The sequence below is a fragment of the Gadus chalcogrammus genome, chromosome 11 (assembly GCF_026213295.1).
Source record: "Gadus chalcogrammus isolate NIFS_2021 chromosome 11, NIFS_Gcha_1.0, whole genome shotgun sequence".
Classification (NCBI taxonomy): domain Eukaryota; kingdom Metazoa; phylum Chordata; class Actinopteri; order Gadiformes; family Gadidae; genus Gadus; species Gadus chalcogrammus.
The window spans coordinates 9,411,939-9,439,904 of NC_079422.1; the positions used below are offsets into that span (position 1 = coordinate 9,411,939).

At 43.3% G+C, this 27,966-nt stretch overlaps 3 protein-coding genes across 3 annotated transcripts; 1 reads left to right on the forward strand and 2 right to left on the reverse strand.

Moving 5' to 3' along the window:
- Positions 1-368: 368 nt before the first annotated feature.
- LOC130392028 (ras-related protein Rab-5A-like) lies at positions 369-10,122 on the reverse strand. The gene is made up of 6 exons (XM_056602425.1): positions 9,952-10,122; positions 8,658-8,893; positions 8,111-8,262; positions 5,111-5,233; positions 4,761-4,854; positions 369-4,069 (listed from the first exon to the last, which is right to left on the reverse strand). Exons 2-6 carry the CDS (start codon positions 8,821-8,823, stop codon positions 3,954-3,956), a joined length of 651 nt encoding a protein of 216 aa, XP_056458400.1. The 5' UTR covers positions 8,824-8,893; positions 9,952-10,122; the 3' UTR covers positions 369-3,953.
- A 299-nt stretch (positions 10,123-10,421) lies between these two features.
- Positions 10,422-21,762, forward strand: efhb (EF-hand domain family, member B). The gene is made up of 12 exons (XM_056602584.1): positions 10,422-10,610; positions 10,686-10,745; positions 10,843-10,986; positions 11,440-11,617; positions 11,990-12,100; positions 12,956-13,085; positions 13,657-13,724; positions 13,836-13,990; positions 14,409-14,613; positions 17,940-18,179; positions 19,443-19,627; positions 20,844-21,762. Exons 1-12 carry the CDS (start codon positions 10,542-10,544, stop codon positions 20,988-20,990), a joined length of 1,692 nt encoding a protein of 563 aa, XP_056458559.1. The 5' UTR covers positions 10,422-10,541; the 3' UTR covers positions 20,991-21,762.
- A 1,234-nt stretch (positions 21,763-22,996) lies between these two features.
- Positions 22,997-27,312, reverse strand: si:dkey-82o10.4 (uncharacterized protein LOC797793 homolog). Its single transcript, XM_056602420.1, has 5 exons — positions 26,803-27,312; positions 26,051-26,122; positions 25,814-25,940; positions 25,153-25,300; positions 22,997-23,979 (listed from the first exon to the last, which is right to left on the reverse strand). The coding sequence occupies exons 1-5, from the start codon at positions 27,184-27,186 to the stop codon at positions 23,895-23,897; spliced, it is 816 nt and encodes a 271-aa protein (XP_056458395.1). The 5' UTR covers positions 27,187-27,312; the 3' UTR covers positions 22,997-23,894.
- Between the last annotated feature and the right edge of the window lie 654 nt (positions 27,313-27,966).

The following is a 27,966-nucleotide window of genomic DNA, read 5'->3' on the forward strand; positions in this document are numbered from 1 at the left end:
CCGGCCCTGATTAAAGGACAAAGGCTGCTTGGTAAAACAGACCCTTTAACCAAGGTCACCGGAGGTGTCGCACCTGATTACATTTGTACTAATTAGTTCCCCGCTCCATTTGGCTTCACTAATACGTTCACCTGTTGCTGTTCAGCTTATAACCTATCAGCACCTATCCGTTTCCTAAAATACACGGTAATGTGCTTATAATTTTAGAAATTGATCCAGAACGTTTAGTCCTGTCATTTTCTGCTTAAAGGTTCGGCCATGGGATTAATGACTCCTTTCTACTGGTTTACAGCTTAATTAAGCAGGCTTGTTTGGAGTAAACCCAGGAAACTGTTCTGTTGAGTAGAGATGTAAGCCTATAATTATTAATGTTAGCTGTAGATATATGCTCAACAAGCAGTCGTTTTTGTTGCCCTAACTTAGCCCATTTGGTTTGTGTTAACCTGGTGGTTGATGAATATTATTTAAACATCCGTTGATCATGGTGCAAGGGAAATCTTATTGAATTAAATCATGTTTTTATGGATTTTGATTCAGAATTGAAGGATTACATTTAACATACACGTTCAGTCATGAAAGTGGGTTAATAAATGCTCTCACGCTACGTTTGGTTCCACTAATAAATCACCTGCTGGTTCTCTTGGCGTTTATTTCAGTTCAGTAAACCGAACAGCACCTTGGTAATGCCATGCTTCTTAGACACTGGTTTTAATGTTGTGTGCAATTTTCCGATTAACAGGTAGGCTATGTGACTAATGATAACCACCCTCTGCTGTAAAGCTTTATTCTGAAGATTTTCTGAAGTAAACTGAACGAAAGCTCTGAACCTGCTGTGGATAGAAGATGGAGGCTTATTTTTCTGACTACCTAATTTAAATGTAAATTAGGCCTACTAATTAATTGTATTCATTGGAATGTGCTAAAAGAGGGCCCCTCGGATTCTGCAGGGTGAAGTGGCCAAATGGGACTCTCAGCGACTAGGACACAGCCTAGGGTTTAAACCGATGAACCATAGAACACATTTAAACATTTCTCTCGGATCTTGAAGCCTGAGCAAGTTTCTCTGCCTCATGAGAATAGCCTCATCTCAAAAAGAGTTGTCATCTTTCCGAGAGCCAGCTCTATCTGAACCAGGAAGGTCCTGATCTGCTTTCTGCTCAGATGCAATAGAAGAACATTTTCTTGAGGAAAACCCTTATGATGGAAGACCTACAACCCCACCACTGGGTTTTCCTTCTGAACAGATCATCTTCTGACAAACACTTTCTCCAAGTCCAATCCCTGTTTTCAGGCTAATCAAAATTGCATGGTTTGCATTTGTGAAGGCCACTCATTCAAGAACCGGACTATCATGTCACTTAAGGGTACCATTTGGAGACACCCTGGATAATCCAGCCACAACGAATAGTGAACAACATTAGTGTCTGGTTCATAAGTCATTATGGTCAACAGCAATGGTTGTTCTGAAGTCTGCCATTGGAACTGGCCCCTATTTGGAAGGGGTTTCAACGTCCTAAATGCAATTCACACCTTACTATGTGTGAAGGTTATGTAGAATAAATGCATTTAGGCCACTGATCAATAATTTATTTCATATTTGCATTTACTAATGGTGACTATTGGTTTGTGCCGTTCTTACAAAATCATGGAATAGAGTTGTTTCAATGTGATAATGGTGTTAGTCAGGCTGAGAACGGTACAAGTAAATGGCAGTTATTTTAGCACAAAATTAATGTAAAATACTGGCATCTGGGTGCAGGGCATCCCCACGGGTGGCTGGGTGATCACCTTGTCCCATCTCCTCTGGCCTCCAGGAGTTGCTGGACGTTGAGATGGTGGGCCAGGTTGTCAAGAAGTTCCTGGATGCGATCAATGGGTCGGAGAGGCGAAGAGATGACCACTAATTTGCCAGCTTCTGTTATAGAGGAGGCATAAGGGGGAAGGTAGGGTTCAACTGTTAAATCCAGAGAACCAGCGTGAGATGAGTACGTGGACCCGATTTAATTTAGACACCCCCATCGTATCAGTAGAGGAAAACATTTCAGTCAGTCATCCTTAACCATTGAAAACCTTCATGGAACCTGATAGACGACTCCTATTACAGACAACCATCATTCGTCCTCTTGTTTTAAATAACTAGAAGTTCACGGTATTGAAATCCTCAGAGCAAGAACACATACAAGACCTAATTTATTGAGTTTATTAACATTTTTTTGTTTCTCCAGACACTGAAACTGATTAGCCCATCACTAGTAATGCTGTTGTACATCATTAAAATTCATTGAGCTGTAACAGCCAACCGTCTGTCGGGTTAAATCTGCTAGCAGCCCGCTAGCTGTACGTTAGCAAAGTCCAATACGGTCCGTCGTATAAAATTGAAGGAGAGCCGTCCCTCACGGCAACACGATCAACAGTTGTTGTGCAACACAATAAAAGTTCCTCAAGACATTTGAGAAAAAAGTAACAAGACACCAGGAGTGGGGCTGGGGTGGGGGTGAAAATGTTAGTAACACTACATATACCAAAAATGTTTACCAGTTGACCAGTTTATGACAAGGTGAAAACAACAGGAGGGGGGGGGGGGGGAACATAGTATTAATTAACTGTACACTTGTGTGGATGCATCCTGATTAATTGTGAAATGGTAGACAACATTGCACCTCAAAATCATGAGTATAATTTTTCTGCAGCCATGAGATGGTTGTTTTTGTTGTCAGTGTATTGTCCGGATTGAAATATAAACCACCCATCATTTATGCTAGCTGAAACCAACACTACCACTTGAAACAGGTCATCAAACACAGAGCTAGGAAGTATATGATTTTCAATGACAATCTCCGACGCCAACCAATACTCAGCTCTACGCTGCTGTGATGTTACAGGAGCCAACCCTTGACCAATCAAAAGTCAAGAAAGGGTTTCCCCAACCACAGATAAACTCAGGAATCCTGTCAGCCAGCTACATAAGGGCCCACAAAAGAAATTGCCCTTTTATGTGCGTCTACCAACTGAACTAGAAATAATTCACAGGATTTTTTTTTTCCCCGTTACAAACTTATGGTTACCGTTCATGAAGTAACCTAATCAATTACTTAATTTAGCGTAACTTTAGTCATATTTACATCAATGGTGGAGTGATATCAACTAGTCATAACATTTTATTGGGCGGTTTGTGACATGGCCCAGGGGCAAGGGAAACCCCAGTTTAGCATTTTCAGAAGGTGTGCTTGTCCTCATGTTATACACAGGCGCATAGCATGTTGGTCAGCGTCTGAAAGCGGAGGGGAAAATCCTCTTATTCCAAGTAGTGGCGTGCTGAGTGAAGTTTTTAACACGACTATCAGCTGCCAGATCTTTTTTTTTTTTAGGAAATATTTATTATTTATTTATTTTTTATCTATCAGGTGGGGAAAAAACTACTTAAAACGCCCACACATACAGAATGTATCTGAGGAAACCTCGTTCAAACTCCGTCCACGTAACCCTGTTACACTTAAAATGTTAGCATACACACAAAACATGAACAATCACACCCACCTTTTTATACTTGAGATTCTCGCTCGAAAGTAAGGGATTAGTCGTCCAACTGATTAAAATATATATTCTTTTCAATGTGTGTGTTTGTGTGTGTGTGCGTGTGTCTCTTTTAGGGTTGTGTAGTGATACATGCATCCATTATTATACTGATATACACCATTTTTTAAAACAAAAGTAAAAAAAAAAAAAAAAAAAGACCAACAAAAGAAAGTATTAGAAACGCAGCTATACAGAGTCTTTAGCTATTCTGGGGGAGGGGTGTTGGTTGGGGTCAGATCCGATGGCAGGAAAGGAGAAAAGCCCAAAATCCAGATGTTGTTCCGTACGTTGACTTGCTTGGAGTGGGGCGGGGCGGGGCAGGAAGGTGTGTGTGTGTTTGGGAGGGGTTGGGGTCAGAGTGGGAAGAGGGGCGGTGCCTAGGTACTGCAGCAGGTGCGGCCGGCGGGCTGCGCGGTTTCCGTTAGGTCCACCCCTCGGTTCCGCCCACTATTGGCTCCGCCCGCCTGTGGTTCGCTCTTGGGAAGCTTCTTTGCTGGAAACGAAAATGAGGAAGAGGGGGATGATGTCACCAGCGGGAACATCACCGTGCTCTTGGTCGAGCACGTTTGCACAGTGGTACACGTGTTTAGTGTTAAACCTGAGTAATCCAGTAATAACTATAACTTTACAGCTACAGCTAATGTAACCCAGGACTCCTAGCCGCTTGACGGATCACACTTAAACATTATCACCGTTAAGTTAATAGAAGATAAGGTTGTAAAAATACACACACCTGGATTCTTTTAAGTGATAGATCATTCAGCGACTTGATGAATAATAAGCATCACAGGAGTGAAAATGTTCACCCATCATCCATGTACTGTGCAACATCAAGTTTTTTCAACTGTTAATGTTCTATATATGAATCGTTTTGTTCCAAGAATGCTTATAAATTATATGAATAGCATATAGACTCCAATACATTTAAATAATTCATTATATTCGAAAATGTTCTTAATTATGTTCCACTATATAGAACTAGGTTTGGTAAGGGTTTGTAAGCAGAACTTAAACCTGCCACATTGTTTAAGGGAATTTATGAAAAAACTTTCAGACAATTATAGCTGATAACTGATATCATTCAGAATTTATTTTTGTAAGTAAAAATCGCCAATCAGATTTGGCAACTAAAAATCATGACTGGTATAACCCTACTTTCTATTTAAAGGGAAACTGCAACATACCAATGGCCATGAAGATCTCGTTCACGTTCATTGACGTCTTCGCTGAAGTCTCCATGAAGAGCAGGCTGTTGTCATCTGCATACGATTGGGCATCCTGCAGCACAGAACAGATTCATTACATTGAGTATTTCTGATCGGGCAGGGAGCAGTTCCGAATTAGGTTGGAGGAGAAGGATGAGGACAGGACCAAAGGCTTTGTTTTGGGTCAAATTGACAATGTTTATCATTGCATTTGTAATGCAGAGTTAGTAAAGATATCAAAAAATGTGTAAACCCATTGTTAAAAAATAATCTGATCCTTGCTTAACAGTCTCCAAGTAACAAGGTGCAAGTCCAGTAGAGGTACAGACCTGGAAGTCGAGGGTTCTTTTGTTGGCAAGGTCGGCCTTGTTTCCAGCCAGGGCTATTACAATGTTGGGACTGGCCTGTCTCTGGAGCTCCTTCACCCAGTTCTTTGCCCGCACAAACGACTCCTGGCACAAAGCAGTAGGAAAGGCACAGTCAGTGAGGAAATGCAGTACTGAACATTTATATATATTTAAACATCTATATACTTGAATGGGCTTTTTGTGCCTTAACGGAAAGGCAAGTGGGAGGGAAGGATATTTAGCATAGGAATGCAGGTGTGTGTACTAGGTTAACAGATTAGCTGGTGGAGCCACGGAGCCGCCCAAACAAACTATTCCTGACGGTATATTCACATTTCTGATCTCTGAAAATGTTGAAGTACATTTTGCTACTATGACTATGCTACTAAAACATATACTGTACAGTTGAATAATGGGACAGTAACTATTGTTAAAGGCAAAACTAACTAGTGTGTCTTGAAGAGATAGGAATGTTTTAAAAAATGTTTTCATAATGGCATTCCATTTAAGGGTTTGTCCTAAGGCGATAAGAGTTATATAATTAAATAAATACCAGTGGATCAACCCCTACTAGGCCTGTGCGATATGGACAATGGACTGGAGGGACATTGAGCACAACTGTCTCAAATGAGAACAAAAAAACGAAACCCAAGATATTAAACACTGAAAAACTAAATAAATGTAAAAACTGCTGCTAGTTTGTTGCTAGTTTCAGAAGCAAAACAAAGTATATAATTATAAAATATAAAAAGTAAATATGACTTGATCATGTTACTTACCAAAATTAGTACAATATAATCCATTAAAAACAACTATAAAAACACTGTCACAAGTTTCAGAAATCTCCAAAAGACGGCCAATAAGCAATAAGTACTCGTCAGGGCTCAGTGGAAGCTTCTCCAGTGAGGAGAGAGAGGAAAATCCTCCTTAACATTGTTGAGAATAAAAAAATGTAGATTTTCCAGACTACTGTAATGAATTAATGCCCTTGAAAATGACTACTTTAATGCCTTTGTATATGTAATGTTCGTTTCCCTGGGTAAAGGGACATCAGTACCCCCTATCGCCTATTGACAATTTCAGGGAGGTCGTTCCTCCCTCAGCCTCCATTGACTCCATGGGGTTCATTGGGAGAGAGTAGGAAAGTCCTCCTCTGAGAGGGTGTGACTAACTAAGGGATCTGGATCCCGCCTACGTCTATTGACGAATAGGCTCGAGCCCTGGCTGCGCTATGAACCAATAAGCAGGAGTCCTGGCTGTGGAGCAGCCCGGATGGAGGGGTTATCCCCTCAAGTCTATCCTATGAGAACCAACGAACCCGCTCAGTCGTATGCCTTAGTTGCATTTCTTTTCGCTTTATAATGACCGTAGTAGTTTTACGTAGCCCGCTTCCGGGCTGCGTAGCCCGCTTCCGGGCTGCGTAGCCCGCGGTCGGGCAGGGCTGCCCACAGCCAGCCTGCGGAGCCCGCGAGGAGGATTGACTTGATCTTTAAATGAAGTCTCTCAATCTTAATTGGCTTAACACCATGACCAACATTCTGAAACACCCATTAACAACCGCTTTTGCCTCAAACGATGTTAGGCTTACAGCCCATGTAAATAGTTGTGAAGTAATGTTCCTGTTGTTCTTTTAATTGGTTGTTACTCTGACCGTTCTGTTTGATATCGTGGAAAGGATGTTAGTGAATGATTCAGAGCATGATGCATCACTTTTGGTCTTTTGTCTTCATTTTTTTTAAAACAATCGTAGCTGAAAATAAACATAGCCAAATTGCAACCCATAGCTTCAGTCAATGATAGGCCCAGAATTTTTTATTTAGTTTTACAAATTAAGAGCAGGCCTGATTTGACTAATTGGCTTTGCATCCTTTGCTTCTGCCCTTGTAGTCCCAGACATGCTGCCCAACAGCTTTCAAAGTACAATGCTGCCACTCGTGGATTTGAATAAATTCACATAATTATTCCACCAAGCTCTTTTGTAGTTCACCAAAACACCCTGAAACAACTTAAGTCTCACATACTTATGCCACCACACGCCACTAACAGTGCAAGTAGGTCAATGGCAACCAAGCACGCAGTCCTTCCTCCCTCACTTTAAGAATCACCAGCCACCATATATATATATCATCTAATGAACAGACCCTACTGTTAACTTGTTTTGCGGGACAAGTTGATCGCTTGATTAATTCAAACTCCTTTGGTGGTGTATGTTAACACAGCCAGAGAGTCACTGCAATTATTTTTTTTTTAAACATTAAATATGTGGTATGTATTTAACCGGTTTCCACCTTTCCTAACCACCCGGACACGCATGTAAACTCGTTCAATAGCTCGATAATGGAGAGTTCCCTTAAAGATCAAATAAGTAAAATTTTAACTATCTTATGGCTTAAAATGATACATATCTGTGTCTTAATGCTGATTGGAAATGATTTCAATAATGCTATCAATTAATCATATCCATAACTCATATTGGCTCAAATAAAAAAATAAAAAACTTTCGAACCATACCCCTCACTTTAATTACATGCCATGTTGCATTCCATGTTGTACAGTAGCCCAGAACAGAGGATAGAGAAACAGCTTGAGAGAGGGAGGTCTTTTGAAGTAACTACAGGCACCTTACATGCCACTTCAGGCCACTGTACCTTCTCAGACATCTTTGGAAACTGGAGGTCAGTTAGTTGCAAGCTTCACAGCATGATGCCTCAAAATCATTCTGTGCCTTTACGTTTTTTTTTATCATATTTTGTTTCAGGCAGTAAACATCACCAAAACACACAACTGTTTTCCTCTTAAGCCTGTGATAACAGACCATGTGATTGTTTGAGTACATAAAAGAAGCCCTGGTTTTTAACATGGAGAAACTGACATAATGTGGAACTGACTGATAACAGCTATTAGGGATTGAAGTACGGAACAACATCCCAGAAAGAATGAGCATAAGGAGAACCAGGGATCAGATGGGCGGCGGTGACTCACTTCGTTGGTGATGTCGTAGACAACGATGGCGGCCTGTGCTCCACGGTAGTACATGGGGGCCAGGCTGTGGTAGCGCTCCTGGCCGGCTGTATCCCAGATCTCAAACTTCACCGTTGTGTCATCCAAACATACTGTCTGGGTCAGGAAGGCAGCTGTGAAGGGACACACAAGGCATAGGAATTACACCTGTGGCAAAACAGTACTGCCGGTCACAATGCGAGAGTGCTGAGACATCTGACAGATGAGATGACACTTTTCTAGCAGAACCAACTACAGGTTCTCTCTCTCTCTCTCTCTCCATCTGTTTATCACAACATTGTTGGCTCGTTGCTAATGAATGTAAATTCAACAGACACTGTATTTGATTCTTTATCTATTAAAATGTGTGGTTATGTTATGCAAGATCTGTAATGCTCCAAACCTATACAATATTTGCCATCTAACCGAAAGCTTATGACTCAAAAGTCATGCCTGGAAAACAGTTATTGAACAAATGGAAACGGAGCTAAAAACAAAACAAAACCCTTCCAGCATCAGTTCTCTGTACCTCCGATGGTGCTCTCCTGGAACTCGTGGAACTGGCCCTTGACGAAGCGCAGCACCAGGCTGGACTTCCCCACCGCAGACTCCCCAAGAAGCACCAGCTTGAACTGGCAGATCTTATTAGCCGCGTTGGGACCATTGGGTCGCGTGGCTCCGCCTCTGTTTGCCATGTCACAACACACTCGCAAGGGCTCGCTCACACGCTCGCTTTTACCGTGGTAACCCTGGATGAGTCTGGCTCTGAGCAGCAATCAGGTGCGGAAAATGGGAATACAGTTAGTGGTAGTGCAAAAAATGACAATACATTTTTGTTTTCGAGTACTGAAAAGATGATATGTGTGACAACACATAATGGGGGGGGGGGGGGGGGGGGGACTATGATTGCATTAAAATAAATGACTTGGAGGAAGTGATTGTGATAATGCCACACTGTGGAGGAACAATAAACTAGCTCCAGGACTGTAGGCATATTTTCAATAATGCAACATATTGCAGTGATGTTTACACAAAAATAGGGTCAATGTCTCGAATCTTTGTAATGTCCTGGAAGTGTTTCAACTGGACCGATACAAAGGACTGACACATATGTGTCAGTCCTTCCTTTGTACATCTCTACATATGTGGTCATAGGTAAACATCGCTCAGCTGCTCCTTTTTTTTTTAATCATAAAGCCGTTAAGGTGTACGATAGCTTGCCATTACTCAATCCCCAAGTAACTACGCACACACTAGACAGCCAAGAATAATTGTTGACAATCGTGTTACGACATAGTTAACCATAAATAACCTGTGTGGTCGGCTCTTGGTAAACGACAGCTAACACCCTGATGACCGGCTAGCGAGTATATACATACACATATTCGCTAAATACTGTATTTGAACAAAAATACTTGCAAACATTAATAACTCCACAGTTGGGTGTTCAAAAATGTGAAAGTATAATTTCCCATCTATGAAATATGAACTGTTGAGAGCTATTGTTGTCACAAAAACAAGTGTATTTGGGTTGGGTGTGTACTGCTAGTGTTTTGCTCTAATTAGCCTTTTATTGGTCTGTTTTAAACGCAATGTCCTGGTTATATACGAGTTTATAACCATGTATAAATATAATGTGTGAACGATAGAAGACGAAAGTCGATGGTGGTAAGCTTGTAATTGCTGTGTTATTATACAATTTGGCCCTTTCACTGTTAGCTGTCAGCTAGCGACATATAGCTAGCAGGCTAATGCACAAAGCTAATGCTGTTATTCAGCCCCTTCGGATAGCAAACACTGCCTGGCTAACGTTAGCTACTCACCTTTCGCAAGGGGGGAATCAGTGCCAGTACAGTATATAGTGGTAGGTTTTCAGGTTTGTAATTCACAATACGACGGGTGAGTGAGCTAGCGGACAGTGAATTTGATGAGGATTTGCGAGGTCCCACTCCCACTTTTATCAACTTCCCCTTGGCGTTGTACGGAGGACGATGACGTAGGGGAACACACGGACCAATGGCTGACGCGTGGAACCCTGCCCCAATTCATATCAATTTATCTGACAGTCACAAATGCAAGTATACATGAAATAAAGCCGTTGTGTTTCTAAAATGTTTGCCTCACATAGTTTGGTACTTAATTGACATGTCGGATCAGATTATTATCTATTTTCTATTATCTAGAGCAGGGCATTAGTAGACAAAAAAAACCCTGGCTTCATGCAGTAATGCAATAGGACGGCGGGGTCACGTTGGTTGTTCCTGAGAAAACGGGTTGCCATGCGACTAAACATAAACATGCATACCCTTACATAGCTCATCTACTGTTTTAGTTTAGTGTCTCACAACTTTTGTAACTAAATGTGTTATATTAAGACGGCATTTTTATAAGACATTGTTTCATTAAGTTAAGGATGACGTTGTTAGAAGAGAGATCACCAAACAACTGGAAATACACTGACAGAGTTGCCAGCAGAAGACGAGTAAAATTTAAATGCATCACATTCTTACGAATATTTATATTTTTGATGTGTATTTACTAACTTTGGTCCTTACAGGCAGGGAAACTCATACCACCGGGAGACAGGGTTAAAACATGCTTGCAAGAGATACCCAGGGTAAGTGTGTGTGTTTTTGTGTTCGTGTGTTTGCCTGTGTGTGGAGACTGATTTAAACATAGGACGTCTCGTTTAATGATATTATTACCACTTCCAGCCTCCCACCCCACCGGACCTGAAGAAGTTCCTCAAAACCACCCAGCCAGAACCCGGGTTTATTAGAGTGCTCTCTGGGAAGGCAAATGATCCAGATATCCCCCCTGACTTAGTTCACGGGATTAGAACTAGAGCTTCAATTAATGTGAGTATTTATGTCTGGAACTTATATTCATGTATTTGTGTTGTAATTATCTATCTATACAGGCATGGATACGTTGGTCCTATATCAAGTGGCGATGCAGCAAAAATAGGATGGATAGCATCTCTTTGTATTTTTCCTTGTTCATTTTGCACTACATTCCGATAAGTCTAGTCTGCTATAGTTGACCGTGTCGGTGTCTTTTACTATTTAACTGTGGTTCTGTGTCGAAGACAGAAGCATTTTTCAAAAGCGCAGTAGGGCTAAACACGACGTAAGGCAATTATCATGTTAACTAGACCTATGTATGTAAATTAAAACAATAAACACACCATCATCCATATCAAAATATATACATACAAAAAATTCGATAACACATGAAAAAATTAATATGAAACTCAAAACAACGTCAATTAGCGTGTTATGTGCGATCACGTGATCCCCTCTCCCCACCAGGCCGATCGCGTGGTGAACCCGCCGCGGCAGACGCGCTTCCAGGACAAGCTGCTTGAGCACCGCGAGGCCGGTTACGCCAGCAGGAGAACTGCCCCGCTGGGCAGGTCACATGCACAGAGCGCGGGGCTCCCGAAGTGGTACGGTGATGCGACCACGTTTGGCTTGAAATCTGTCAGCAGTAAGTACTCGCATCGTGGAAAAGGAGAAGATGGGTGAAAGAGCTCTTAGCTCACCATGAATCTATCATTTGATCTATTCACATCTGGGTTCGTTTGAAACTCCTACTTGGGATGGGTAGTTTGAAAAACAAATGACTTGCATGGGGTTTATAGACCCAATGTCCGTAATGGACAAGTGCGAATAAATAACGTTTTACAATACTAGTTGTAGACTTTTTTTAACCCAAGTCTACAGCCTTCCACTTGTCATCCTGGAGCAAGATTATGTCTAACCCCTTCCTGCTCCTTATTTACCTATATCGCAATTTACGTTGGATATACTGTAAGTGTCAGCTAAGTTACTCAATAGTAAAAGTCTCCTTTGTCTCCAGCTGGAACTGCAGGCCAAACTGTAAATCCACCCATAACAGCAGAGCAGGTGGACACGGAAGCCCTCATAGGACACAAGGATTACATCCTCAGTCACAATGCCTACTTTGTCGGTAAGAGGAGGGGCTGGTGTCTTCTTCTCCCTCGACTTTCAGTGAATTATACTGAGACAGACTTTTGTGTGTGTGTGTGTGTGTGACAGACTTACGTGTGTGGGTGAGCCTCACCCACACACGTAAGTCTGTCACACACTCACACTACCTCACCCGGTGAGGTAGTGTGAGTGTGATTCAATATCAGTGAAATTATAAATTCATGCTGTCTTTGTACTTTCTGTGTCATGCCAGATTAATCAAATATTTGAATATTTCGTCAATCTGTCTCGTTTTCTCATGGTTCGTTCTCCACCGGCACCCCCACCATCATTGCTAAATCCAATCTATTATCTTGCTGATATGATAAACATCCAATGATCAACGACACCCCCCCATCCCGCTGCGTTTGGTTAAAGTTGTAATATTGATTGATGACCGACTTCCACGATCGTTTGAGAATGAGAACGAGAACGAGGGAGGAGCTGAGTCTGACTGACTCAGTTGAGAACCGTGCATTCCATGATTCGAGTCACCGCTACCGGAAACTCGACTGAACGAACAAACAAACTAACGATTCTGAACGACACTTCTTGGGGAACTGACTGACGCGAACTGAATCAAGGAAAATAATCATTAAATCCATCACTAGTGTGAAAGACTTACGTGTGTTGGTGTTTGTGTATTTTTGTGTATTTTTTGACGGACATACATGTGTGTGTATTGGTGTCTGCCTGTGTGTTTGTTTGTGAGGCACCCATCGTGTGTTTGTGTGCGTGTGCGTTTTTTTCAGTTCTTGATAATGCAACACGCGCATTGAATAACAAGGCACAGCCATACTGTTCATTTTCTGCACATTGCTCCACTTTGCTGCAGGCGAGCCCATAGACAGGAAGTATGACTGGAGCGTCCACAGTAGAAGCAGCCGGTTTGGAGTCTCGACGCCACACCACAGTGACGGACGGCGGCTCGCCAAATTGCTCCGCTGGCCGAGCGATGAGCAGAAGTAAGCATCTACCCCGTCTCCTCAAAGCACTGATTCAGGCTACGTTGGATACTTTCTAGGTTTGTCTATTGGTCGCCCTGAGAACCAACTGCTCCCCTGCCGCTGACGTCCACTTATGGGTCCAAATCCACAGTTTGAAAACCGCTAGATTCAAGTCGTTCAAGCCCTGTCCAAAGATTGGGTTCAAACCCCGATGTCCAATGCATGTCCCTGCAGGCATCTCCCACCTTCCAACTATCATTTTTTTCAGTCAAAAGCGTCTGCTTAATGAACACACTGATTGATTCAATAAAGTGGCAAGGGATAAGAAATCCCTTGGGACACCAAATCCTGTGGATTCACTCAGAAAATGTTCAGATCTTTTTTTGACTTGGATGCCCCTGCCTGTTTCATTGGTCACGATGCAATGCAATTTTTGCCTCCGAGATCTCTGTTGATTTCAGGGCGAGGATAACCTATGGACCTACTGTAGGTGACTCATACGGAATCCTGAGTCCCATTTTGCTGTGACAACAGGTGGTCTGACATCCCTGCCGGCACCTTGAACTTTGACCCTGCATTGTTCTTTCAGGATCGCAGAAACACCGAACATCCTACCGGATCACACCTTTGGCGTTCTCGTTCCAGCGGATAAATTCGGTAAACAAAAATAGGACTGGGTTTCTAACGATACAAAGATTAATGCAAATGGGGTAAGTTTTCCTTTTAAAGGTGAATGTCTCAGCAAATGATGATTCTCCACTTCCATAGGCGCGGCAGAATTGATCCACTGCGGAGACCCGGGTCGGTTCCCACGGCTTCAAGAACGCCAGCGGGGGGCGGTCAGCGCCATCCAGCAGACCCTCAAGAAGCTCAACTGCCGTGCCTTCCCCAACCTGATGGAGGCCTTCAGTCATTACGACAAGGTACCGCCCGACCAGGTCCCCACAAACCACAGGAACGTGTGGGCCACATGGGAATTGCGCCTTGGGTCCTAATATGTAGGTTCCATGTAATTCAGTGAGCCCAGGCCTTCAGGCGTCAGGACAAGATCCCCACAAACATGGTGTTGGAATGTGTGTTGGTCCAACTACGTAGGTTCCATTTTATTTCTGATTACGTTTGGAGAAACCCTGGTACTAGTTCACATGGGGATATAGTTATATGTGGGTCACTTGTAATTATTTGGCCAGGCATTACTACAAAGTTTGAGTTGAAATCTCAACAAACCCTTGTAGTAATCCCTGATCAATTCATTAAACATAACATTTTGATTCTCCTTCAATGCCATAGCCCTTGTAGAGAACATGAAGTGTGTGTGTGCGTGTGTTTCTGATTGGACAGAAGGGCAGAGGTGTGATTGACAGGGAGGATCTGGGGGCGGTGTGCCTGGAGTATGGGGTGAGGGCGGGCGAGGCGGTTCTGGACGACCTTATGAGCACCTGCGACGCGGACCGGGATGGGGTCCTGGACTTCCTGGAGTTCGCCAACTTCCTCAACTGGAAACAAAAGATGCCCATCAGCCACGCCGAGCAGCGCGTCCTGACGGGTCGGTTCAATGTTTCGCTACTTTTCTATTACCAGGGTGTCCGCGCATCCTTAAAAAGTCTTAAAAGTCTTAAATTCATGTTTCTAAATTCGAGGCCTTAAAAAGTCTTAAATTCGTTACAATTGTCAAATGCTGGCCTTAAATACTGTAACTCAAGGTCTTACATTTGTCGGGGCAGGACTATTTTTTTTTCTTTTTTTCTCGTGGGACTTTTCAGGAAGGACATGTAGAGAGGCTTCTTTCTTGCTAGCTGCATATATAAACGATTATCTGCGTGCTTGCTAGCTAGTCTGCGACAAGTGGTAGGTGCAAATTCAAGGACAGTTGGCTGGAAGACGTCCTTTTCCGAAGTTGGCTCGTGTCTGTTGCCAACCCCCACCATCGCGTGTTTTAGGTCTTTAATTTCATTCAAGGTGGTATTAAAAAGGTCTTAAAAAGTCTTAAATTTGACTTGCTGAATCCTGCAGATACTCTGATTACGATATGATGCCAATATTTTCAAGCAACCATGCGGACAATAGGAGAAGTTTTCTCAGAAAAGGGTAAGTGATGACCCTTTTTCAGCTCAATATAAAAAAATAAATTGTGTGGGGATATCCCCGTGGTTATGGCCCATGCCAACTAATGATTATTTCATTTTTAGCTAGTTCGTGTCTGAGTAACGCTCTAATGATGTTGTATGCTAAATGCACGAAACACACATTCTAAGTGTCCGGGAAGCTTCCCTCTGCGACGCCAACAACATCAACCGCTTCCTAGAGAGAGCTCCACCCATATGAAGATCACATTAGTGACTCATCTTCACTATGTATCACTATCGTGTGTTTGGCGGCCGCCCCCCCTCGTGCCTCCATGGTTGAAAAAGTGCCCTTAAGAGTGGCGAATATGAGAGAAAGTGCCTTATAGGCCCCTCTTTATATGTGAAAAAAAAATATTGGGGCCCTCTGGTGCCCCTTCATACAATAAATTATGATGATGAGCCCTCAGAACAAGAAAATTTGATATATTGCCTCAATGAGTGCCCTTAAATGCCCTTACAGTGCCTCCATGGTTGAAAAAGTGCCCTCTAGAGGACCAACTTCAGACAAAGACCACTAGAAAAAGCTTTCAGGAGGGCAGACATAGAAGAAAGACCCAAAAAAGAACAGGAGCGACAACGAAACAGGGAATTAATGACCAGGCTGGTAGGCATCGCACTGTATCTTGCGCGGCAAGATGGGGCGCTCAGGGGTCATGACGGAAGTATAACATCTTTGAACAAAGAAAATTTCCTTGAACTTGTTCAGTGACTACGCCAAATATGATTCTACCCTCAAAAGGCACCTTGACATATCCAGTCTCAACAGAAAAAAAAACACAGATGTCGCTGTTGTCCTATAAGACACAGAATGACATTTTCAAGGCCCTTGCCACCTATGTCAGAGGGTCATTCTCAAAGAAATAGATGAGTCAAAGTTATTCTCCATTCTCTTGGATGACACCACTGATGTTTCCAATGTCGAAAAGGTGTCCTTCGTTGTTCGCTTTGTCCATCAGATGGAAATCAAGGAGATATTCTTACAAGTTTGCGATGTGACAGGAACAACAGGAAAGGAATTGGAGAATGTTGTAAGGACACTCCTTGAGGAGAATGGACTGAAATTGGAAGATGTCAGGGGCCAAGGCTACGATGGAGCTGCAAATATGAGTGGAAGCTACAAGGGTCTGCAGTCGCAAAATCAGAGCCATAATGACAAAGCTTTATACGTGCACGGTCATGCCCACTGTCTAAACCTGCTCTTGGTGGAGAGTGCCAAATCGAACCAGCATTTTGTTTGGTTTTCCAACTTAGTGGAAAGTCTTTACACATTTTTTGCCGGATTTACAAAACGCCATGCCATGGTTTGTTAAAATGCAACAATCCATGTACCCTGACCAAAGGGTCTGTGAATTGAAAAGGCTGTCTGACACAAGGTGGGCATGCAGAGAAGATGCTCTGAGGTCCCTGAAGAAGGTTCATTCTGCCGTCGTTAAGCTGCTTCGGAACATGGCTGACAGTGATCCACCAGACGCTGCAGAAGTTGATGCCCGGATGCTCCTGCGTAGGATAGATTTTGAGTTCATTCTATGCATGGAGATTACCACACCCATCTTCAATGAGACTGCCATCGCATCTGCTTCACTGAAGAAGAAAGACCTTGATTTGACAACATCATACACCATTGTTAATGATTAATGAGGAAGGATGAGGAGTTCATGGTCTTTTTTTCAAAGGCAAAAGGGAACTCAGAGGCAGCATGAATTGAGGTTCCAGATTAAAAATTTGGACAAGCCAGACGCAGAAAGGTACCTCAAAAGTAGGCCTACAAATACAGCACCCAATCTGCTACAGAGGACTACCGAGCCCACGACTTGGAGGAGCACTACCGGGGAAAGGTTTTCTTTAACTTTCTCGATATACTCTCCCAGGAGCTACACCGGGGGGGAAGGATGACACACCAACTGGGTTAATTATTTCAGGCCTTCACTGCCTTACCATCCCAAGTCACTGAAAAGGCATGACAAATGACAGAGTTGCCCTATCTATCAGAAATGTGTGCCGATTTTATGATGTGGAGGAAGAAAATGTTGTCACCGAACTCAAGGTATTCCACTCATCATATGCTCTTCCCCCCAGCAATGTGAAAGCTGTGCTAAAGTGCCTAAAAGACAATGATGTGGAATCAGTTTTCCCTGGTCCGACTTTGCTTCGACAAACATATGCTACAATCCCGGTGACAACTGCTTCAGACAACTGCTTCGTTCTCTAAACTGAATGTTTTGCTGTGTTTTTGGAATAAATATTTTAAATGTTTTAAAGTTCCCTGTTTGGTTTTATGATAGAGGTGTGGTTATAATTGTAATTGTCCTATCATTAATTACTTTGATCTGGATCTCATAATTTAAAGGCTAATCTTAATCAAGGATGAGGACTATTTCATCATACATGATGCATCATATCTTTTTGCAAGCTGGTTGGGCCCCATGTTGTGCAAATTGTGCCCTTTTTATTTTTTCGCCCCTGCCCTTCAAACAGTCTGAGTCTGCCACTGTAAAAGGGGTTCTATCTTCAGCCTATATCATAATAATAAAAAAAAATATATGTACAAATGTTCTTACTGCACCCTATCTTTTTATAGCGGCTCCAATTGCATGCCTTTTTTGTTGTTGTTAGCCTCACTCATAAGCCGCTTTGGTTCACATGTCTGCTAAATGACACGTGTCCTCATTATAGAAAAGCAGTCAGAGTTTCAGTTGTAATGGCTGGTTTCTCCTCCTACCCTGTTCTTCTTGTGGTCCTTCCCCAGAGAGCAGGACCAGCCCGGCGCCCGCCCACCCCCAGAGGAGCGCCCTCTCAAACGGGGGGACACCCACCAGGCAGCGCTCCACCCAGGCCCTGATTAACCCTGAGGACCTGGAGCCCCTTGAGCCAGGTAGCAGCCTCAAGGTGCCCCGGACCATCAGCCTGCAGCCCAGGACGGCCCCAGACCACTTCGTCACCTCCTCGTCCAAGATCCGAGCTACGGTGGCTGATCGCGGGACCACAGGTTGGTGTGGGAGGGGATGGGGACCTCCATGTTTACTACTATATAGGGCTCACTATGCAAGGCTTAAGACAGCCACCATTTATTTTGTGGATGCAATGTTATTTTACCTAGGTTGAATCAGTGCCAGTAAAAAAGGTAGTATAGGTTTCTCCCAAAACAATTTGGTTACGTTGCTACGATTTTTTATATGTATGTATGTATGTATGTATGTATGTATGTATGTATGTATGTATGTATGTATGTATGTATGTATGTATGTATGTATGTATGTATACATGTATGTATGTATGTATGTATACATGTATGTATACATGTATACATGTTCGTATATTAGGAATTAGGTAATTAGTCAATTTATGATAACAGGGGTAATTGTTCAATGGAAAGGGTAGTATACTATGCATGCAAATCAATTATCTGTTATGCAGGGATGAAAATTGCATTGACATTTAAAAATGCAAGGCAACTACTATTGGTTAGCTTAAAATAATAATCATCAGTCACACATAGCATACACACAAAACATAAGAAAAAAAACAACTAAAACAGTCCGCAGGGGGGAGAGGGGGATATCAATATCGCAAGACGTTTGGGGAGGCTCAAGGAGGAGAGTTACATGAAGTTTGAGCAACAAAGTGTAAAGACATTTCGGGGGGGCTTAAGGAAACGGGGCGTGTGGGTGTGTGTTCTAACCTGCGTGTGTGTTGATGGCGGAGCATTTATGTTTAAGGGCGAGTGTCGCTGCGGTGTGTGTGCGAGCGTGTGTGTTCTTACCTGTGCGTGTGTCGATGGCAGAGCCGTTATGTTTAAAAACATAACGTCTTACCTGGGCGAGTGTCGTTGCGGTGTGTGCGCATGCGTGTGTGTTCTTACCTGCGTGTGTGTCGATGGTAGAGCCGTTATGTTTAAAGGGCGAGTGTCGCTGCGGTGTGTGCGTGTGCGTGTGTGTTCTTACCTGTGCGTGTGTCGATGGCAGAGCCATTATGTTTAAAAACATAACGTCTTAGCTCGGCGAGTGTGTCGCTGCCTTTGTCTTGACGTGCGGTGTGTGTGTGTGTGCCTTATATTCGTGCGTGTGTTTGTGGTGTGTCTATGCGGTGTGTGTGCATGCTTGCGGTGTATGTATTCGTCACGCCTGCTGTATGTGTGTGAGAGCTGCAGGCTGCTTGGCACATGCGCACATGAGTAACTTGAGTAACTGGTGCGGCAGGCCATTTATTATAGTAGTAAGATGTTCCCTGTGTATCTCTGTTTCCTCTGTAGAAGGCCAGAGGACCTACGGCGTGCCCACCGTGCGGACTGACCTGCCGGCGCCGCGCCTCAAGCGGATGGGCGACACCAACAACTACGGCGAGCAGGCGGGAGCCGGCCACCTGCTGCACCCCTCGCTCCTCTCCCTGTGGGGGGTCCACGAGGAGCACCTCTTCCGCCCCCGCTCGAAGCAGGAGGTACGCCAGGGAGCTCTTCTTCGTCTGGCTTCATATGGATTGTCTATCAATCGTTTGTTGCTGTGGGGTTGTGCGCTGTGTGCAGGTCAATGTAAACTTGTATTTATTGTGTTGATTAATAGTTGTGATGGCAACAAGAATCAGTGGTGGCAGTAAGTGGGTGAATTGACTGCTAAATAGAAATATGAATGGTTTATCGGGATATCTGAAACATACACAGCGCTACATATCACGTTTCACACTAGTGACTTAGTCATTTTTTGGTTTTGTTTCGATACATGACATTAGTTAATTTAGATACATGACATTAAGGAGCATCTGTTCTTAGTTCATTTAGATCAGGGTTCTCAAACTCTAGTTACCTGGGGGCTGCCGGAGGTAGAGTCTGGGTCAGGCTGGGCCCCATCAAGTATTCCACAAAAAAAAGGAGCACAACTGACCCAATCGAAGTTAATGATCGGGCTATAATTAGATCACGTTGGCTATGTAATCGCTGACAACAGGGGACATTTCGTAGCGGTTGGTTGAAACCGGGACATTTCAGCGTCCTTTGGTTTTTGTCGGGACTCAGGACACGCAGCCCAAAATTGGGACTGTCCCGGCAAAACCGGGACATCTGGTCACCTATCACAAGTGATAAAAAAGCATGGCAAGCCACTCTGTGCGTTTGACAACAACGTGCGGGCCGCACTAACATTAAACTTTGATGTCAAGTAGGGGGCCACAAAATATCATCCCATGGGCATCAATTGGCCCCCGGGCCGCGAGTTTGAGACCCCTGATTTAGATACATGACATTAAGGAGCAGGTCGGGGTTAGACAGGGAATTTAGATGCATGACATTAAGGAGCAGGTCGGGGTTAGACGGGGAATTCAGATACATGACATCAAGGAGCAGGTCGGGGTTAGACGGGGAATTCAGATACATGACATTAAGGAGCAGGTCGGGGTTAGACAGGGAATTTAAGACATTAGGCACCTACAGGTACTGGACTATGTTGCCAATTCTACTTTAGACCTTCAGAGAAGTACGCCAATGACACCACATACCATGTGTTGACACCCCCTCCCTCTCCTCTTCCTCATCCCTCCTATTCACACTTTTCCTCATACCCACCCTCTTCTTCCTCCTATTCACACTCTTCCTCATACTCACCCTCTTCTTCCTCATATTCACACTCCTCTTCCTCATACCCACCCTCTTCTTCCTCTGCAGATGGCCGGGATCTTCCGTAACATGGGAGTCAGCGTTTCCACAGAGATGTTTGAGGGAGCCTGGGAGCTGGCGAGAGCCCGGCAGACCGACAGTGAGGTGTGTGTTCATGGCTTCCGCGAGGTCCTCAGGGAAATGAAAGCGATCTGATTCGCATCAGGATAAGCCCCTCCCTCTTTACTGATCGTATGGTTCTTTATTAAAAGTTACTGCTTTATACCAAAAACCTGGCGATTTTTGCAATAATGACACCGATGCATGATATAAGAGGGCATAATTATAGCTTTTGAAAGAGAGTTCAAAAGTTAAAAACCAATAGGTATATGGACCCTTTACATTTCTGGTGAAGCTTATTTCATATCAATATTTAATTTGATACTTGGATTTTATTTTAAGTGAATTCTTGTACATTTCATTAAGACAGAGGAAGGGGTCTTGCTCTGATAGGCCAGGGCAGACTGTAGACATTAGGGATCAAACCCGGTACTGGTAGTAGAACACCCTAGCGACTACACGGCCGCCCCCTCCTCACCTGAAGTCTTGCGCTGCTCTCTACTGGTGATTTAGAGTAAAACAACCAGTCCGTTAAGTGGTCCTACCGTATACGAAACAGTATTCATTGCAAGCTTGCGTCTATATATATATATTGTGTAAGAATATCAGTATAAATTATTGGACTTACAGAATAGGAGAGCTGAAATATATACAAGGTGTTTTTAACTGAAGTGTTTAAGCATTAAGATAATATTTCTGGTCTAAATTCGTTAGTGTTTCGAACCCTTATTGCCTCAGAGGGAAATTGTAAGTTTGTCAAGCATAATTTGTCACAGTATTTTTTCCAGTTATTAAGTTGAAATAGCAGGCTGCTATACAACAATTAGTTAAATCTTTGATGTGTCGAAAGTATGATATTAATATTAATAAAGGCTTGTTTATTTATTGCTGTTTTTATGTGAAAGACATTTTAACTGCATTAGATCTGTCTGAGGCTTTGGTATGATTCAAAACATTTTTGGGCTTATTGCTAATTACCATAAAATGTTGACAAAGCCAAACTATTTACACAGTAATTTAGTCACACACACACACACATAAATATATAATATCCGGATTAATTAAACCACTTGGCAGTTGGTATAGATACGTCAGAATATTACAAAGCGTTCAGATAACATGTTATTAATAACATAAATACAACACATTATCTTTTTGCCCTTGCACTTGTTTTGTGTGTTGCTGCTAATCAGTCTGACTGACACACACACACATGGTAAATTCTTTAGGGCGCTATCACCATGTCCACAAGCATTTGACACGTGCCGAGCTAAACCGTACTCAAATAATCTAATTACGTTCGTCAAGATCCCCCTAACCGGAACTAACCGCACCCCCACACAAATTTAGATGTTTGTTTTTTTCATATTACGCATATCCACCCCCCCAAACCATCCAAGCATTACTGCAGCGACGCAGACATTAGGATAATCCCCCCAGTATGTTTTGCGATGCATGAATCGGTGGACACTAATGACAGCACCCCGTTGTTATCGGGAGATGACGCGTTGTCAACGTTAATAACTACGACAGCACGGAATGACACGCATCATTCACTGGAGCCGTCGCCGGCTGTCTGCGCTGACAGGTGATGACGTCTCTGGCGTCTCCATCAGTCGGCGCGTAGTCTAGACGCCAGTTTACCTGCAGCAGGTGATGTTTTGTGGTACGAGTGAGTCACTTGTCCAGGCAGCGTTCACACTAGGATGCATCCACTGGATGGCTAGATGGTGTTGTGAACCCTCTGACATGTGACGGCCCCCCCCCATGGTGCACTCCCACCACCCAGATTGGATTAACTAATCACAGAAGGTAAATCTAATTTGTTTGTAGCCCCTCGGTCTCAAGGAGCACTGCACACCCTGCATTTAGCAGAGGTAATTTGCCACCACCCCCAGACTTGAGTTGCATAAATAATCTCGTTTACTTCAACATATTGGCATCTGGTTGACCGCAATATTTTCACCGGTGAAAGTACCGCATATAGGAATGTCAGCATATTAAGTTTTTCCTACGTAATATGAATTGACTAATGAGGATGTTTCAACCACACAATTCATCCATACCGTGTAGCCTGTTTTAAGACATGTAATGGTCGAACCAACCAACAATAAATCCCAGAAATGGTTTCCCTAAACTTTATGGTTGCTGTTGGACATTGATGAATAATGAGTGCCTCGAAGGAGCCATTTAATCACACTAGAACCTTCTATGACAGACCATCATCACAGATGAAAAGCACTTGCAGTTGAAATGCGGTTGACCTTACTCTGCTATGACTCTCGGAAAAGAGAGATGGGTAGAGGATATGGAGTCTGCCAGTGGAATCCTAATCAGGATCGGTGCTCCTGTTCAGGAAAGGGAATCCAAGCAGAGCTCCAACACAGCTGTACATTATTTTGCTCTCTAGAGTGGTGGTTACTTATTCTTGTCTTGTCTAATAGTTTGGCACACAGGGCTTGTGTAAAAAAAAATATATACAAATCTGGTGTAGTGAAAAAGAGTTAGATATTGATTCTTGAGAGGGGAATACCAGCAGTCCTTGTGGTGTATTTTCAATGTTTGAGTGCTGCTGCTCGACAGTTATTGAATCTTTAGAGCCTTAGTCTTACCAATAATTTAAACGAGAACTATGCAGTTCCCCCCAAAGATTCCTCCTGTTCTAGGCTGAATACTGACACCTGTGGGAGTATGTAGGTCCCAGCCTGAACTAATAAAACATCAGTAAACCGAGTTCTTCACTGCAAGAATAGACGTTTTGTGGGTAAGAAAAATGTATCATCTTACTATAAAACAGTAGATTATAGAAAACATATTGAAGAAAATACACTTTTTTGGTTTATGACATTGCTTTGCTGTACATGAAGTGTTGCATCATTAAATAAAGCATCTCTGAATACATCTCTAATACCTCTCATTAATGATAAATGATAAATAGAATAAATATAAATTCCGTGTTAACCTATTGGTGTGATGCAGCCTCCTTGTGATCCAATCAAATCATTCCGTCAGTGTCCAATGCCAGTGCCATATATTGGTAATCTCCCATTCCGGTGGCCTCCCTGTCCTCAGTTCCTGGCGGAATCTATAAAATGAGAACATATGCAAGGTTTTATTCTGGCATGGTGGTATTTAACCAGAAATGAACAAAGTTAGTTTACACCCAACCAGGGACCTTTGGGATATGATGTCTCCCTGTAACCTTTGTGTGCATTATTAAAGATATACAACCCGTAGTTTGGAAATCTTCCTTGACCCAATGTGCATATTTCGTAGCACTCATGTAGGGTCTTGACCGACAGGTTGAGAAACACTGCGTGAGACATAAAAAAGCACCAAGCAAGAACAGGATGTAAGCCGATGGCACATTGTGAAGCAAAGCTATCCATGGTTGATATTTCATTACATGTTCTGAGTTCTCCTTGCTTTCCTTTTGAACTTGACAAATCGACATCTAAATTGTGCAGTGTGAAGTAAAACTAGGTCTGCCTGTCTCTAATTCCGGTAAAAACATTTAATTTGGATTTGATTCTAAAAACGCAATATTTTAAATGACAGATAAATGGCATTCGTAACGTAAAAGTGAATTTATAAATATAAATATTTATTCAGATGAATTGTTACATCACTCTTACCGCCCACGCCGACTGATTCACCCCATTCCTCGCCAAGAAAGTACAGCCAAAGAGTTTAAAAACTATTAATTATGCACACAAGAACTTCATATCATATGTGGGCTCTGTTGGCCTGCTGGAGGACAGACCTGCCATATGGTGGAGGCAGAACTAAGCCTTTTCCTGCACGCCGTGACGCTGCCAACTCAATGTTTACACCTTTAACTGGTAAGCCAAAATACCGTACAGAGAGAGCGAGGGAGAGAGACAGAACACTACAAATCATGGCTGATTAATAATCAACACTAATCCTTGGGCAAAATGACACCACGCAGTGTATTTAAGATTCATTTATCCAAACGTGCCAAGACCAGGGGATAGGATAGCAATCTATTAAGTGTGACGCATGAAGGACCTGTTACTATTTTACCACTTATTCATTTAAAAAACGCCTTAATTCAAAGCCACTTACAGTAATTGTTTTTGAGGTATGTCATTAAGGAGTAGGCTAGACTTCCTGCTCAAGCATGCCTACAGGCAGAGTGTTGACATTGGAGTTCGAAAACGCTCTCTTTCAACTCTTAAGTCAACCAAAACTAACCACTGGTGTGTAGAGACTATCCCTCCCTCCGTTAACTGCTTACTCGTAGACGGCAGTGACTATCTTCTTCTGGGGGCTGCTGCCATCCCCATTGGGGGCCACTCTGAAGATCTTGGTGGCCTCATGGTCATCAGGGCCCTCCAGGATGGACAGGAACCAGAGCCTCATGGTGATGAGGCAAACCTTCCTGCCTGGGGGGAAGATGGTGTGTTCAGTGAGAGAACTGAGGTTAAGCTGTAGTCAGGGTAGCCGAAGCATAGTGTGGTTTGTGTCTACAGTTTTCAAGTTGTGTACCCTTGTGAATAAGCTCTATAAACACTTTGTTGTCTGCATTGAGGAGATACCTTGCTCAAGGTTTGTCCGTGTGTGCGAGTTGACAGGGCCAATTTAGCTTCGAGGGGACTCACTTACAACCAATCAGGGCAATTCGTCCATCAAGGATTCAGGGAATCCATCCCGCCTGTAGGTCGGTGCGACACTATGTAATGGTGGAGAAATGTGTAAAGGGAGCAGAGAGGATTTTCTTCTTGGGTTGTTGGCTTTCAAAATATTGCTATTCTGTCTTTTAAAAATTGCAATTTTGGGTTATCTGCCACTTAATTCCAATCAACCCAGAAAGATATACTTTAAAAAAAGCTATTTGTTAATATGGTTCATAATGAACATAAAGATGAATGAATGAATAATTAATCGTTTGAATGTACCATTATCATCTTGCAACACGGACACTTCCTCAGGCAGAAGGAATATGATATCTTCCAGTGAGACCGCCAGGGCCTGTCGCTGTTCCTCACTCAACAACGCACATTTCTTCTTGACATATTGTACAGTCTGTAACAATAACACACAACACCTTTAACCATGTGGGTGAATCATTCACGTTCCATTCCAGCACTATAGTGACTGCGGTATGCGTTGTGTTTGTCCAGACTGTAACTTACCTCGTTGGACGCGACTCTCTTCAACTGGGCAAACTGCCGACTGGACATCATCTGGGAGGCGTGGACCACCGCCTGGTCAGACAGACAGGTGGTCAGAGTCAGGCAGACAGTGGGTCAGACAGACAGTTGTTCAGAGTCAGGCAGACGTGGGTCAGACAGGCAGGTGGTCAGAGTCAGGCAGACAGTGGGTCAGACAGACAGTTGTTCAGAGTCAGGCAGACAGTGGGTCAGACAGGCAGGTGGTCAGAGTCAGGCAGACAGTGGGTCAGACAGACTGGTTCAGAGTCAGGCAGACAGTGGGTCATACAGACTGGTTCAGAGTCAGACAGACAGTGGGTCAGACAGACAGTGGTTCAGAGTCAGACAGACAGTGGTTCAGAGTCAGACAGACATTGGGTCAGGCAGACAGTGGTTCAGATTCAGGCAGACAGTTGGTCAGACAGATAGTGGGTTATGCCGACGGTTTGTCAGACAGACAGTGGGTCAGACAGACAGTTGGTGAACCGCGTTGTGATATATTATGAACAGAAATTTATTATCAAGATGATATTGGCAAAAATACAGTTATAGCCTTGCAAAAATGCATGCAATGCCCTAAGCGGGCCATTAACGTGGAACATACCTGCCATCCAACACATGCAAATGTATTATCATTATTGAACAAGCAAGGTGACATCAATGGCAGTACAGTAGTGTATTTTAGGCTAATCACTTAAAGACATCGTTTTATTTATTTATTCAGTTAGGCCTACCTGTTTCACCCCATTTTCAAACTCCTTCGATCCGAGACCCAATTCAAATAATAATTCGATAATAAGTATGTCGCATTTACACCGGATCCATGTGATGGGGTCGGGGATGCCCACTACGGTAATCACGGGTTTTTTTGACCCTCGCTCTTCCCCAGCCGTACCGTACAGTCTGTGCACGTGGCCGGCGAAAGGAGGGACAGCGATGCGTGGTCTTCTGAGCCCACGCACACTCTGTCCAAAGGGCAACTTGGTTGACTGCTGATGTGTAGGGGCGTAACTGGCGGACCTAGACGTCCTCTTCCAAGGTTGGACGGTCTTGGAGGAAAGCGCTGCTGCGAGTCCCGCCAAGTCCCTGCAAGTAGCGAAGCTTGTGATTCGCTGCATTATGACAGTTGATCACGGGATTACCATGCTCAATATCGCGCGGGACATTGTTAACAGGGCTGATCCGAGGGGGCAACTAAAACGCAGCGGTTGTCCATCTTCTTCCGGCCACCTTATGCAACTGGTACATGCTGTACCCACAATGCATGGTTGTGTAATACAGTACTAAAAGTGACCGCTAGAGGGAGCTAAATAATCACTTATCCACCAGGCCTTCCTCTCTGTATCGCTGTGCCAAGTGATGGGAATTCAGTCTGTTTAAAAGTAACTTTTGAAATACTAGGCCGAAGGTACGCAGTACGAAGGGGGTAGGTGGTGTGAGGGAATCGTTTTTTTTACTTCATTTATTTTAATTAATAGTCTATAGTAGAATGTCTTAGTGACATCGATTTACCATTATTCCTGCATTACTTCACCGACTGGTAGGCGGCCTAAACGAATTGTATGAACAGATTGATCATCACCTCATCAAAACATCATTAAATCCCCGCGCCGGTATTGTGGATCAGGTCTGCAGCTTGTCTCTGCCTTCCGTTTTATTTCCGAATAAGATGAGACATCATATCAACGTGATAAAACCAGAGGAGCACGACACCTGCTTTCGTCCCCTCCCCTCTAAATTGCGAAACTAATGTATTTATAAGTCATTAACAGAGCAGCACTTGGTGATTTAAATTGTGTTTGGACAAGGAAAACCTTTCCGCAATATGACTCACATCAGATTCAGTTGGGAATGTTATTTTACATCTGTTATAAATGGGGATGACTAAAGCCATCGTC